The 13,817-nt window shown below is 41.4% G+C and overlaps 1 protein-coding gene across 1 annotated transcript in view; it reads right to left on the minus strand.

The window, feature by feature from the left end:
* The window catches only part of LOC124775081 (nose resistant to fluoxetine protein 6-like), a 365,609-nt gene that overhangs the window by 119,820 nt on the left and 231,972 nt on the right, over positions 1-13,817 (minus strand). Inside the window, exons 5-6 of the mRNA XM_047249887.1 lie at positions 13,593-13,690; positions 6,936-7,129 (exon numbers count right to left, since the gene is read on the minus strand). Coding sequence (XP_047105843.1) covers positions 6,936-7,129; positions 13,593-13,690 — 292 coding nt within the window. The remainder of the gene's footprint in view (positions 1-6,935; positions 7,130-13,592; positions 13,691-13,817) is intronic.

The following is a 13,817-nucleotide window of genomic DNA, read 5'->3' on the forward strand; positions in this document are numbered from 1 at the left end:
GCGGTCTTGGTTCCATTACCAACCGCAACATTAGAACTCTGGTATATCATCAGTCTCATATATTCTATACACCAACGTGAATAATTGTTTTGTTGCCACTGCCCCCAATGGTTTTAGAAACTCCGATGGAATGTTATCTGTCCCTTCTGCCTTATTGGTTTTAAGTCGCCCAAAGCTCTTTTAAACTCTGATTCTAACACTGGATCCCTTATATTCTCCCTATCGATTCTTGTTTCTTTTTCTATCACTTCATCAGATAATTCTTCCCCCTCTCAGAGGACCTCAATGTACTCTTCTCTCCTATCTGCTCTCTCCTCTGCATTTATCGGTGGATTTCCCACTGTACTCTTAATGTTATCAGTCTTGCTTTTAATTTCGACGAATGATGTTTTAGCTTTTCTGTATGCTGAGTCAGTCCTTCCGATAATCATTTCTTTTTCGATTTATTCACATTTTGCACGCAGACATTTCATCTTAGCTTCCCTGCACTTCCTATTTATTTCATTCCTCAGTGACGTGTATTTCTGTATTCCTGAATCTCCCTGACATTTTTGTATTTCCTTCTTTCATCGATCAGCTTTTACCCATGGTTTCTTTGCACTTACCTTCTTTGTACCTATGTTCGTCTTTCCAGCTTCAGTGACTGCCTTTTTTAGAGATGTCCATTCCTCTTTAACTATACTGCCTACTGAACTATTCTTTATTGCTGTAGCTACAGCCTTAGAGAACTTCAAGCGTATGTCGTCATCCCTTAGCACTTTTGTATCCTACTTCTTTGAATATTGGTTCTTCCTGACTAATGCCTTATACTTCATCCTACTCTTCATCACTACTACATTGTGATCTGAGTCTATATCTGCTCCTGAGTACGCCTTACAATCCACTACCTGATTTCGGAATCTCTGTCTGACCATGATGTAACCTACCCGTATCACCCGGTTTTTTCCAAGTATACCTTCTACTCTTGTGATTCTTGAACAGAGTATTCGCTGTTACTAGCTGAAATTTGTTACAGAAATGAATTAATCTGTCTCCTCTCTTATTTCTTGTTGCAAGTCCATATTCTCCTCTAACCATTTCTTCTTCTCCTTCCCCTATAACTGCATGCCAGTCACCCATGACTATTAAATTTTCATCTCTCTTTGCGTCCAATACTTAGCTGGGTGGTAACGTGCTTTCCTCCCATGCACTGGGCCTGGGCTCGATTCCCGGGCGGGTTGGAGATTTTCTCCGCTCTGGGACTGGATGTTACGTTGTCCTCTCATCATTTCATTATCATCTGCTGCAAGTCACCCAATGTGGCGCAGACTGAAATAAGACTTACACTTGGCGCCGAACCCGACTGGGACACGTCGACCAACAATGCCATACGATCATTTCCTATCTCCCTTTGCGCATTCTATTACCCTTTGAATATCCTCATATACTTCCTCTATCTCTTCATCTTCAGCTTGCGACGTCGGCATGTATACCTGAACTATATTTGTCGGTGCTGGTTTTCTGTCGATTCTGATAGTGACAAACCTATCACTGAACTGTTCACAGTAATTCACTCTCTGTCCTACCTTCCTATTCATGACCAACCCTACTCCGGTTACACCATTTTCTGCTACAGTTGATATTACCCTATATTAGTCTCACCAGAAATTCGTGTCTTATTTCCATTTCACTCCATTGACTTCAATGCAGTGGTTTCCAATGCCTTCTGCATCCTCATGCCCATGATCAGTGCTGATTCTTCCGCCTTTTAGGGGCAGTTTCCCACCCCAAGAGCAAGAGAGTGCCCTAAACCTCTGTCCGATCCTCCTCCCTCTTTGACAAAGCCGTTGGCAGAATGACGGTGACTTCCTACGCTAGAAGTCTTTGGTCGCCATTTCTGATGATTTTTACACAAAATTTAAGCAGTGGCAGGTTTCGAACCCGGGGCTGAGGACGTTTTGATGACTAATCATAGACGCTTTCCCTAGACAACGGGTGAATTCTTCAGGACATTAAACCTTAAAATCAAGTCAACACCTTACAAAAAGCAACAGTTCAAACAGATGAAATGGAGATCACCGAACTCACGCATCGTTGGATTACAAATTGACCATGTAGCAATCTTTTATTGAAAGTATAGAGAAAGTATAAACGTCTATGTCAGAAAGCATGCAACCGTTTATTCAGTCGTTACCTGCCAAGAACAAAACTACGTTTAAAACCTCAGAGTTTCACACAGACCCATGAATCTGACACTAACAGATCCACCCAGCGTTGAAGGAGAGACAGAAGACAAACAACTGGCAATAACCCAACAGCAAATACATCGAAACAGCACATACACTAATTCCTCTCTAGAAAAGGAAACAGCACCCTTGGAGGAATGAATTTAAACTCAACTGCATGCATACAATTGTAACAGCAATATATCTACATCTTCACAATCATTCTGCAATTCATAAGTGTCTGGCAGAGTGTTCGTCGAACCACCTTTAAGCTACTTCTCTACAGTTCCATTCTCGAGCAGATCACGGAAAAAAACGAACACTTAAATCTTTCCATGCGGGCTTTGAGTTCTCTTTTTTATTATAATGATCATTTCCCCTATGAAGATGGGCATCCATCAACAAAATATTTTCACACTCTAAGGAGCAAGTTGTTGAGTGAAATTTCATGAGAAGACCGTGCCGCAGCGCAAAACGTCTTTAATGACTGCCATCCCAATTCATGCATCATATGCGTGGCGCTCTCTCCTCTATTTCGCGATAGCACAAAACGAGCGGTCCTGAACTGAACGTTTTCGGCGTCCACCGTCAATCCTATCTGATGCAGATCCCACACCACACAGCAGTACTCCAGAAGAGGACGGACAACTTTTGTGTAAGCAGTCTCTATAGCAGACATATTGCATTTTCTCAGAGTTCTGCCAATAAGTCGCAGTCTTTGGTTTGCTATCCCCACAACATTACAAATGTGATCGTTCCAATTTTAGTTATTCTAACTGTAATCCCCAAGCATTTAGTTGAGTTTACACCCATTGGATGTGTGTGGTTTCGTGTAACTGAAATTTTGCGGATTCCGTTTAGTATTCATGTGGACTTCATTACTTAGATTCAAGTGCCACTTTTTGCACAATACAGAGATCTTGTCCAAATCATTTTTCAATTCGTTTTCATCATCTGATGACTTTACAAGACGGTAAATGACATCATCATCGGCAAACAATCTAAGAGGACTGCTCAGCTTGACTCCTTAATCGTTTATGTAAATCAGGAACAACAGAGGGCTTTTAACACTTCCATGGGGAGCACCAGATATTACTTCCTGTTTTACTCGATGACTTTTCGTCAGTTATTACGAACTCTGACCTTTCTGACAGGAAATCACGAATGCAGTCGCACAACTGTTCCGATACTCCATAGGAGGGTTAATTAGAAGTCGCTTCTGAGGGACCGTGTCAAAAGCTTTCTGGAAATCTAAAAATACGGAATTAATTTGACGTCCCCTCATTCTCGCGGGAGAATAAAGGGCTAGTTGTGTTTCAGAAAAACGATATTTTTCTGAATCCATGAATTTGTCAATAAATCGTCTTCTTCGAGGTGATTCCTAATGTCGACCGCAGTACTCCAATATGTTCGAAAACCCTACGGCAAATCGACGTTGGTGATACGGGTCTGTGAGGACTCGAACCTCCGGCGTGACGGGCCTCGCAGTCCGTGACATAACGCCTCAACCGAGTGGTTGTATTTGATAGCCGAGTAACGAGCTATTGTATCACCATATTCCAAAAGAAACCTTATTGGTATACAGTCTACCTTGCCTTTATTGATTTAAGCTGCTTCACTTCACCGAGGATATCTACTTCGAAGTTCCTCATATTTGCAGTTGTTCTCGATTCCAAGGAAGAAATTTGGAAAACCGTATTTAATAACTCTGCTTTAGTGGCACTAGCATCAATAAAATCATTGTTATCGAGAATGAAGATATTGATTGCTTCTTGCCACTGCTGTACATAAAATACGTACAGACTCTTTTTGGTTTTCTGCCAGATGTCGAGACAGAGTTTCGTGGCGAAACTATTTAAAGTATCTCGCATTGAAGTTCGCGTTAAATTTCGAGATTGTGTAAAACTTCGCCAATGTTAGGGATTTTGTGACCTTTTAAATTTGGCATGCTTTTTCCGTTGCTCCTGCAACAGCGTTGTGACCTGTTTTGTGTACCACTGGGGATCAGCACCATCTCTTAATAATTAATTTGGTATATAGCTCTCAATTTCCATCGATACTATTTCTTTCAATTTAAAAGAAATCTGGTCTACGCTTACATAGTGAGGCTGGAAGAGTGGAGTCTGTCTCTTAGGAGAGTGTGAAGCCAATTTTAATCTTCTTTTTTAAATACATGTATTTTGCGTTTATTTTTGATGAGATTGGATGTTATGGTATTCAGTCTACCCAGCACAACATTGTGGTCACTAATTAATGTCTCTTTTACTATGTTCCCTATATTATAAGGAGTATCTCTTGCTAAGATGTCAAGTATGTATTCATAACCATTTACACTTCGGTTGTTCAAAATAAATTTCTGAGAAGGCATTCAGCAAGATTTGGGATGACATCTTATGCCTCCCACCGACTTTAAATATGTATTTTTCCAACATATCAAGAATAGATTGAAGTCACCAGCAACTATTTGAAATTACACTCACGTCTTCTTTGAACTATTCAGCAACTGGACCACCTGAATCGGCAAGGGGGGGGGGGGGGGGGGGGAGAGGTGAAAGAAACCAATTATTAATTTATTACTGTTGTCAAGTATAACCTCTGCCCATACTAACTTACAGGAACCTTCTACTTCAATTTCACTACTAGTTATACTACTTCTGACAACAATAAACACTGCACCACCAACTGTATTTAATCCATCCTGTCTTAACACGGTTAAGTCCTCTGAAAAAATTTCGGCTGAACTTATTTCCAGTTTTGGCGAATTTTCCTTACATAGAACGATTTTTGATTCGGTGCTTTCTGTTAGCGCTTGGAGCCCTGTTTCTTTTCCAGCAGAGCTACAACAGTTTACAACTACAGTATTGATTGTTGCTATTCTTGTGTTCTTCCTGCACCATTCGAAACTAAAACACTTTCTGCACTTTCAAAAGATCCTCCAACCTAAAAAACGGGCCTATCCCCTCAACACAGCCCCCGCTACCAGTGTAGCCGTTTCCTGTGTGTAGTCGACCCCTGTCCCATTTAGCATTACCCTATGACGCAAGTCGAGGAACCTGCAACATACACGTTCACAGAACCGCCTGCGCCTCTAATTCAGACCGTTCACTCTGTTCTGTTGACGATGCTACAGATGGTGAGATCCGCCTTCACCTCGCAAGCAAGACTGGCAGTCTTTACTACTTCAGCTAGCCGCCCGAAGCTAGAGAGAACCTTTTCCGATCCATATCGACACAAATCGTTAGTACCAACACGAGCTACCACTTGCAGTTGGCTGCACCCAATCGTTAGTACCAGCATGAGTCACCACTTCCAGTTTGCTGCCTCCTGTGTTCTTCATGGTATCCAGAATCACCCGTTCCCAGTGATCTCTATACTACCTGGATGTTGAACTTCAGCTATCTGATCGTGCCAGCCATAGATGCTCATATTGCGTTTCTTGCCAAACTACAACATGGCTGCTAGGAAATGTCACTAGAACACGAAAAGAAAATACTTTCAATTCCACTCCCTCATCAGCCTATTACATCATATGTTGACATAAAGTTCAAAACAAGAAATCAGCCTGAAATTCTTTGTCACATGCAGAACGATGGAAATTTGTTTGACAAACTACAATATGGCGGACGATGCAAAGCACGTGTATTTTCAGACACGCTGCAGTTCTATAATCAGAGACCAGACTTCCACATCCAGGTTGTACAGAGATCATTGCTCGTTCCCCATCCGGAATAACTCCTCCGGTTGTATACAGAGTGCGCACTGGATTCCTTTCCGTTCACCATCCAGAATAACTCCTCCGGTATGTATACAGAGTGCGCACTGGATTCCTTTCCCTAAGGATAAGACAAAGACAACCACAATAAAACATCCTGACTGTGAGGAAAGAGACAGTCAGATTAATCAGAAAGACCGAAAAGAAATACGCAAAGGATCAACTAGCTAAAATAGAGAACTTCAAAACTAAGCTCAAAGGATGTCATCACAAATTCTCTGCTTCAAGAAAGAAATTGGCAGTTGGCTCTAAACAGTCAAGAAAACTACAAGGAATTTTCCACACATTTCACTGAACTGCTTAACTGCCGAGAACCAACATAAAGATCCCCACTACAAAAAACTAAGGACACTAATCAAAAAAATGGTTCAAATGGCTCTGAGCACTATGGGACTTAACTACTGTGGTCATCAGTCCCCTAGAACTTAGAACTACTTAAACCTAACTAACCTAAGGACATCACAGACATCCATGCCCGAGGCAGGATTCGAACCTGCGACCGTAGCAGTCGCGCGGTTCCGGACTGCGCGCCTAGAACCGCTAGTCCACCGCGGCCGGCAAGGACACTAATCCAAATTCATTACTGCCTGGGGAAGAAGAAATGAAGAGATGCCAGGCTGATCAAAAGACGACGGGGGGATGGGGGGGTGGGGGAGATGGAATCACAGCAGCGAGCGTCATCAACAAACAGCCACAGATTGCTTCTAACCCTTTTCGTCAAATCGCTCATGCATTAAGGGAACAAGCGCGGGTCTATCACATCTCTCTGGGATGCCCATGACGGTACCTTTGTCTCTGATAAACACTTTTTGTCTACAACTATGTACTGGACTCTATTAGATAAAACGTCCTCAATTACCTGTGTTAGTTATTTTCAGAAAACAATGAATATGACGTAACCAGAGTATCTCTGCATTTTAATGTCGATCACAAAGTCTATAGGAAGCCATGCTACTTACCTTGTCTTCGTCTTCTCCGTTATAAATCGGGGAGCCATAGTAGTGCAGGAGCCGATGGCCGGCAATGATGCACAGCAAGGAAAAGGTGCGCATGAACCCGAATACATCAAGATCCATATTCGATTTATTTGTGATGGTCAGCCGTCGGTAGTTTTGCTGCACTGAGAAGCACTCCATAATCTGCCTGCCCAAACCTGCGAATAGTCAGTAACTATTTCTGCTGAAGGTATTATCACTACAAGATGAAGTCAGCATACTAACGTGCTCTCTCGTCTTGCGGCACGTTAGTGTTGTTGCCTCAAAAGAGCGACGAGAATTGAACTATAAACTTTTATTTGGTTTTTTATTCTCTCCGCAAAACAACAATACTGGCAACTTAGCTGTGATTTTAAGATATTAATTTTTGTTTATATCAGTGCGGTAGGCAAACCAACTGCCATTAGAAGTTAGTAAAAACTCAAATCTCTCTTCCGAAAAATTAACTTTTTCTTTTTTACGTTGTTACGGCGTTATGGCAGATATATTTGAGGCATTTGTAGAGAACACGAAACGAATTCATTTCTTTCACCTAAGTCTCAAATATGATCAACTTCTTTGCACTTAGTCTACAAAATACATCAGTGTAATAATGAAGTCCCCCTATAAGGAAATTTCAGTTAATCACCTATCCTCAGTTTCCTGCCAACAAACTTGCAAAATACTCAACAAATTTTCGAAATACAAGGAGTGCAGTGCACTTAAAAGTGTTAATAAGGGATCCGACAGTTTGCTGGTAGGTTCGTGAAGGTATGTGACATTAGAAGTCCACGCACAGGTCATGTAATTCGCGTAAATAATGGGCCGCTGATTTGCGTACGCGGTAATCTAGCCCAATAGCGACCAAGTTGAGTTACGTAGGATCTACATCAAGCGAATTTGACTGCCGAGACATCAACGTCAGTTCACTATAATGGTGCTCAAACCACTGTACCATGGTTCTGGCTCCGATACCACTGTAGCACGGTTCTGGCTCCGATACGCGGACAATTATACTGACGAAAGATGAAATCGCCGTCGGTGGAGACCAAGCATGAAGGGATACGGTTGGTTCGCAGCTGTCAGCGTGTCTTCGATTACTACCAAAGGTCCCATGCAAGTGTAGAATGTCTCCCATAGCATAATAATGCTCTCACTAATTTACGTCCGTGCGTGCTGCACGTTTCGAGCCGCCATTCACCTCGAAGACGGCGTTTGCGGAGACGACCATCGACTTAATGTAGCAGAAATGTGATTCACTCGAAGAGCCGACGCATTTCCATTGATCGACAGTCGAATCCCGATGGTCCCGTGCCCTCTGCAATCGTAACTGACGATGTCGTTTGATCAAAATGTGAACACGAAGGGTGGTGTGCTGCGGAGCTCCATATTCAACAATGTACGATAAACGGTGTACTCCGAAACATTTGTGAGTTCAACACCGTTGCCAGCATTGTGCTCTTTCGGCAGAGATGTCACAGATCACCATCTATCCCACTTCACACACAAGCCTCCGAACCTAGTGGTAGTTTTACTGTCCTTCTTCCCCTTTCCGTAGCTGCTCACACAGTAGCAAGTGAATATTCGACCAGCTTCGCCGTTTTCGAGATACTCGTTTACAGAGTCTGCGGAATAATAATCTCTCGTTTGTCAGAGTCGGTTATCTCAATGGATTTCGCCATTTGCAGCCCATATCTCCGCTAGGGTGATCCCCGTCCGTGTCTGCTCCGCTTACGTACGTTCGTTACCGCCTCATGTTCCTGCAACGCCACCAGGCGGCATTCAGCGTTTGTAGCGTCGCAAGTTGTTCCGAGCGAACGTTTGTTCTAGGATAGCTTGCTGCATGTAACTTCGGGGGCTGACATCTAGCGGCCTAACTAAGAGACACACGAGCGTCTGTCACTGCCTGCCGTGGGAAAGCTATCCAAGGTCTCTTATTGGACGCGTACATTCACCATCTATAAGAACCTAAGTAAATGATATTAAATATTATTCAATCGTTTTCAAAATCGGTGCACTGCCTTTTGTTATTCAGTAGAAGATTGTATAACTATATCAACATTGTAACTTTCGTAGTTTCGGAGATTAAAAAAATTACTAAAGGAAAAAATCCGACACTTAGGGAACTAAATTCAGTTAGGAAATATGATAGTTTATCTTTTGGTATAACTGGAAAGCATAAACTGAACTCTCAGTGTGCAGAATTAATTAATTGAGATTTTCATATTAAAACTTTAATTATTTTTCGTTTTCGTAATACAAAAATCAGACAGAGTTATTATTTCTGTCTAATATGGTTGTGAGAGTAAATGTAAGTAAATGAGAGTGTGTACGTGGGTCATTCGTTTGATTTCAATGTTGCATTATATACCGTCTTAAGTAACCTGCAAGAGTTACACAAGCCCGTCGTGAGAAAATGATCCTAGGGGATTTATTCATTTTGCTGATGATGTATGTCTAAGTGCGATTGCTATTGTAACAGAGCAGCCAGAAAGTCAGCTGGAGTAAAATCTGTATCTAAATAATATTTCCAGAATTATTGTCTTTTCGTTTTCGTTTATTAATCATTACTTTAATATTTGCATGTCAGATTGACGCAAATGCGTCTGTGTATAAGGATTGGTGCAGGCCAGTTCTGGCGCGAGTATGATCATGAGCGAGTATTCTGATTGGCAGCGAGTATGATCAGCGACTCAGAATTGAGACGGTTCCCACACGTTACCTGATAGTTATACTGGGAGTGAGGCTGGAAGAAGAAAGTCGATCGCTAGCTTTGAATGCGGACGATCGTGTCACTAGCGCCAGTCAAAATAATGTGTAATATGAAGAATTTCTTTGTGTTTGAGATATTGGTTAGCTAAGTTCGATAGCAGTTGCTGTCCAGGACTGCTTGGAGAAATTTCAGACATTTTGACTAAATCTGTTGGACAGATATTCGCGTGTGAAATATTGGCCTTCATAGTGTTCATGTGGCATGTTTCAGTATTCAACCACTGAGCATTTTTGATGAGCAGTTTCTTTTTTATAAATCCGAAAGAAGGACTGTATGTAATAACTGAAATTAGTGGTGAAATTAATGACTGTGAAAACGTTGTTTCATTTGGGTCGGGTTTGGACAGATTTCTGACTGCTGTGCGTGTGAAATGTGTGTGAGTTGTGAACCGGAAGAAAATAGCCAATAGTTTATATGTGGACTAAACAGTACCTTTTTTCTGGCTACCAAGTACAAAGTACACAACTTTGTGTGGAAATTTCGGACATTATTTTCCAGAAGCCAATCTATTTTCTTACTGTCCGATAAAATTGAATGACAGTTTTCTACAGAACTTTCTTTCATAACTAGAGATACGCGGCCTCCGTAATTGTAGATATTAGCTGGTGTTTTTTATCAACGCTGCTTTTAAATCATCTTGTAAGTATCTACTACGTTGCCGAGTGAAGGCACATCGAGCAGACGCCGTTCTGAGGTAGGTGAATTTTAATTTTCAGCCTCCACAGTGACAACGACGTAACGAGAGGAAAAAAAAAACGCTCCGCCGATCGTTGCGGTAGGCAGTGGTTATAATGTTTTGGCTTGTCAGTGTATTTTACGTATCCGCTTAAAGAGACAGAGAAAAATCAATGATCTTAACCATATTCCGATAGCGTAGTCTATAAATAACAAATACATGATGTTATGCACACGAATAATGATCGAGACTGCATAGTTCTCTGTGCCAAAGTATATTTGCACGATTAAGAACTCAATTCCTGATAAAACTGTTACGCGATCTTACGGTCTCATTATCAGGTCGAAGTAATCCAGCGGTTGTACGGATGGAATGAGATAATAAACGCGGTTGGCTCTGAAACTTACTGGTTTACTAGAACTGTGTGCCGGACTGTGATCGAGCATGGTACGTGGCAGGAGTGCTCTACACCTCAGCTGTCCAAGCAAAACTCACGTCGCACCATAAGACTTTTGCTTCCGCCAGTCCCTTTTCTCCTATCTTCCAGACTTCATTCTGGAAAGTGATTGGGACTGTTTGCTGTTGGAAATTGTGGAATTTGGCAGCAGAACTCAATATAAGGCCTAAAGTACGCCAAAAGAAATACCACTGTTCACATTCTCCAACGTAAAAACTTTTCTAAGGATTAAAATAACTACGACCAACATAGGATATAAGCCATGTGTTATCAAGTTGCGACCTGGAACTATGGGATGCGAAAGAAACAACCTTTTAACTATACAGTTTCTTTAAATCAGCTGGGGAGAAATTACGCAGTGAAGAAAATACGTGGATCCAAATACAGAGATTTTCAAGCTTTTATAGAGAAAGCAGAAAGCTTCGCGAAAACCTAACGTAAGCGGTGGTTGTAGCTTTACTTCAATTAAACAAAAAAAATTTCTTTTACTGAGGTACAGCAGATGACAAAAACTCCCTCAAAATTCGGCTGCTAGAAAATGGAACACTATGGGTGGGATTTAGTAAGTTGGCTCCAACACATGTTTCGCACAAATGACGAGAGACATTACTGGTTGGCAGGACATCGCAAGATAAAGGCAGTGGCGAGAGGATATCGAGTACTGTAGAGCGTTTTGAAACTAACTCCTGCATATGAGAAAACGACAGAAGAAATTTAGTTTTATCAAAGGAAATCGATAACTTTCTTCAGTTACGGCTGGTGCACCATATCCACTAAGACACTGTTGCCACCTCGATTTTTCCTGGGTTGACGGGTCGGGGAGGTTGGAGCGAACATTTACGATTCTTATTGGCAGCATCACTTGATAGTTACGTAGTGAGTGTGCCGAAGTCGTTGTTACTGAGTATGCTGTTGAAAATTACAACGTTATGTATGCTAGCCATGAAATACATTACCCCCATGTGACATCATAACCGCGTGAAGACTGAGATGTTTTTGTTTCTTTGTAAAAATACGTCTTGCAATTGAAATCATAATATAAACGTTTTATAAGAGACCAAGAGACACGTCAAATAGAAACGAACTCTGTATATTTTCCGCTGTAAAACAAATGATATGGCATTTCATTTATTCTCGCCGATCTGTGGCATCTCTTTCTGTCTGGCCGTTGAAGAGTAAGCAGGCATGCCTCTATGTACCGTATCTATACATAAAATAGAAGGTATGTTTTCGAAATGTGTAAGTGGAAATTAATTATAGGGTCAGACCTGATAATTCAGTATCGCTAAGCAGAGCCATCTTGAAATCGAGTGACCAATCATTTCATTCATTTGTTACGTATATTTTTTAGGTAAGAAACATGTCTGTTTGATTGGCCGTCACAGAACTGCATGATAAACATTATTTTACTTGTTGCGACGTACAGAGAAATGCTTTCATAATAGTAATATCCCCGGTCTTTCTCTTATACTATAAATTCAAGAGGCCAACATTTCAAAATGCACTAAAATGCATGATTCATAAAAGGATTCAACTTTAAAAATGATAATGGTGATGTCCACTGTTATGCGCACTACCAAGAGAAAGTTCTTGACTTTTCGCTGCATTGGATACTTGCACAGAAGAGAACATTCTCAGCTTTCAATACTCAATGAGATGTTAAATGCCAACCTTTCTTAAAATTTTTAATGCACGAGATAAACCAATACTCGCCAACTTGAAATGATACTACCACCTTGACAAATCAATGCTTTATTTGCGTAACACTTGTGCAATGCGCGGCAGAGCGAGTATATCTTCAGGCAGAATACGGGGGCGTGCTAAAAAGTAATGCCTCCGAATTTTTTATTCTCTTCTCGATATCGGTTGAGGTATTACATTAAAGCATATGAATCACCGTCGACTTTCGCACTTCGCTAAGCATCTGTCTCTGGAGGGCTTCGAATTGTAGCACGTAACATGGTGGTGTGTAACTTAACTAAGTCGGTTTGTGGGAAACATCGTTCTGTAATCGAGTCTCTAATCGCAGAAAAGATGCCTCCAGTTAAAATCCATGGAGAAATCAAAACTGTGTACAGTTATGATTGTACGGACACTAGTAATGTGCGACGTTGTATTATTTGTGCTCGTAATGAACGAAACATTGGCGCTAACATGAACGTGAGTGATAGACTCTTTTTCGAAAAATTAAAGAACACCATCGAAGACTTCACTTTGATGGTGATGAAATAGTGCAAGCAGAGGTGACGTTGTGTCGCCGTCAACAAAAAAATGGCTCTGAGCACTATGGGACTCAACATCTTAGGTCATAAGTCCCCTAGAACTTAGAACTACTTAAACCTAACTAACCTAAGGACATCACACACACCCATGCCCGAGGCAGGATTCGAACCTGCGACCGTAGCAGTCCCGCGGTTCCGGACTGCAGCGCCAGAACCGCTAGACCACCGCGGCCGGCGCCGCCGTCAACAAAGTCAAATGTTGAACAGTGATGGCATCAATAAACTGGTCTCTCGTTGGGAGGAAAGTGTTCATCACCAGGGTCACCATATTGAGAAGTAGATTTGTAGACATGAAGGATAAAGATACAGAACGTTAGTAAAGTTTGTTTCATCTAAAAAGCTTTAAAAGCTCTCACATAAAAAATTCAAAGGCATTACTTTGCAGCACGCCGTCGTAAATGAAGCTAATTGTAAACGTGCAGTATTAAATTATAATTAATTTAGACAGACCCACCTTTCCTTTTCTCTGGTTTGAAGACATCTTTATTGTTCAAACGCGCATCATAATAGCTTCCAATGGCCGCTAACACCAACAGCGCTGCTATGAGACACCTGTTACGAACATCGATTGCATTACTTCGGGAAACATAATTGAAATCACATGTACATAAATATCAATCGGAACTGCGCATTCTCATCATATTGGTTTGTAGACACTACTCGCTAACAGCTGCTCCGT

The sequence above is a fragment of the Schistocerca piceifrons genome, chromosome 2 (genome assembly GCF_021461385.2).
Source record: "Schistocerca piceifrons isolate TAMUIC-IGC-003096 chromosome 2, iqSchPice1.1, whole genome shotgun sequence".
Lineage (NCBI taxonomy): Eukaryota > Metazoa > Arthropoda > Insecta > Orthoptera > Acrididae > Schistocerca > Schistocerca piceifrons.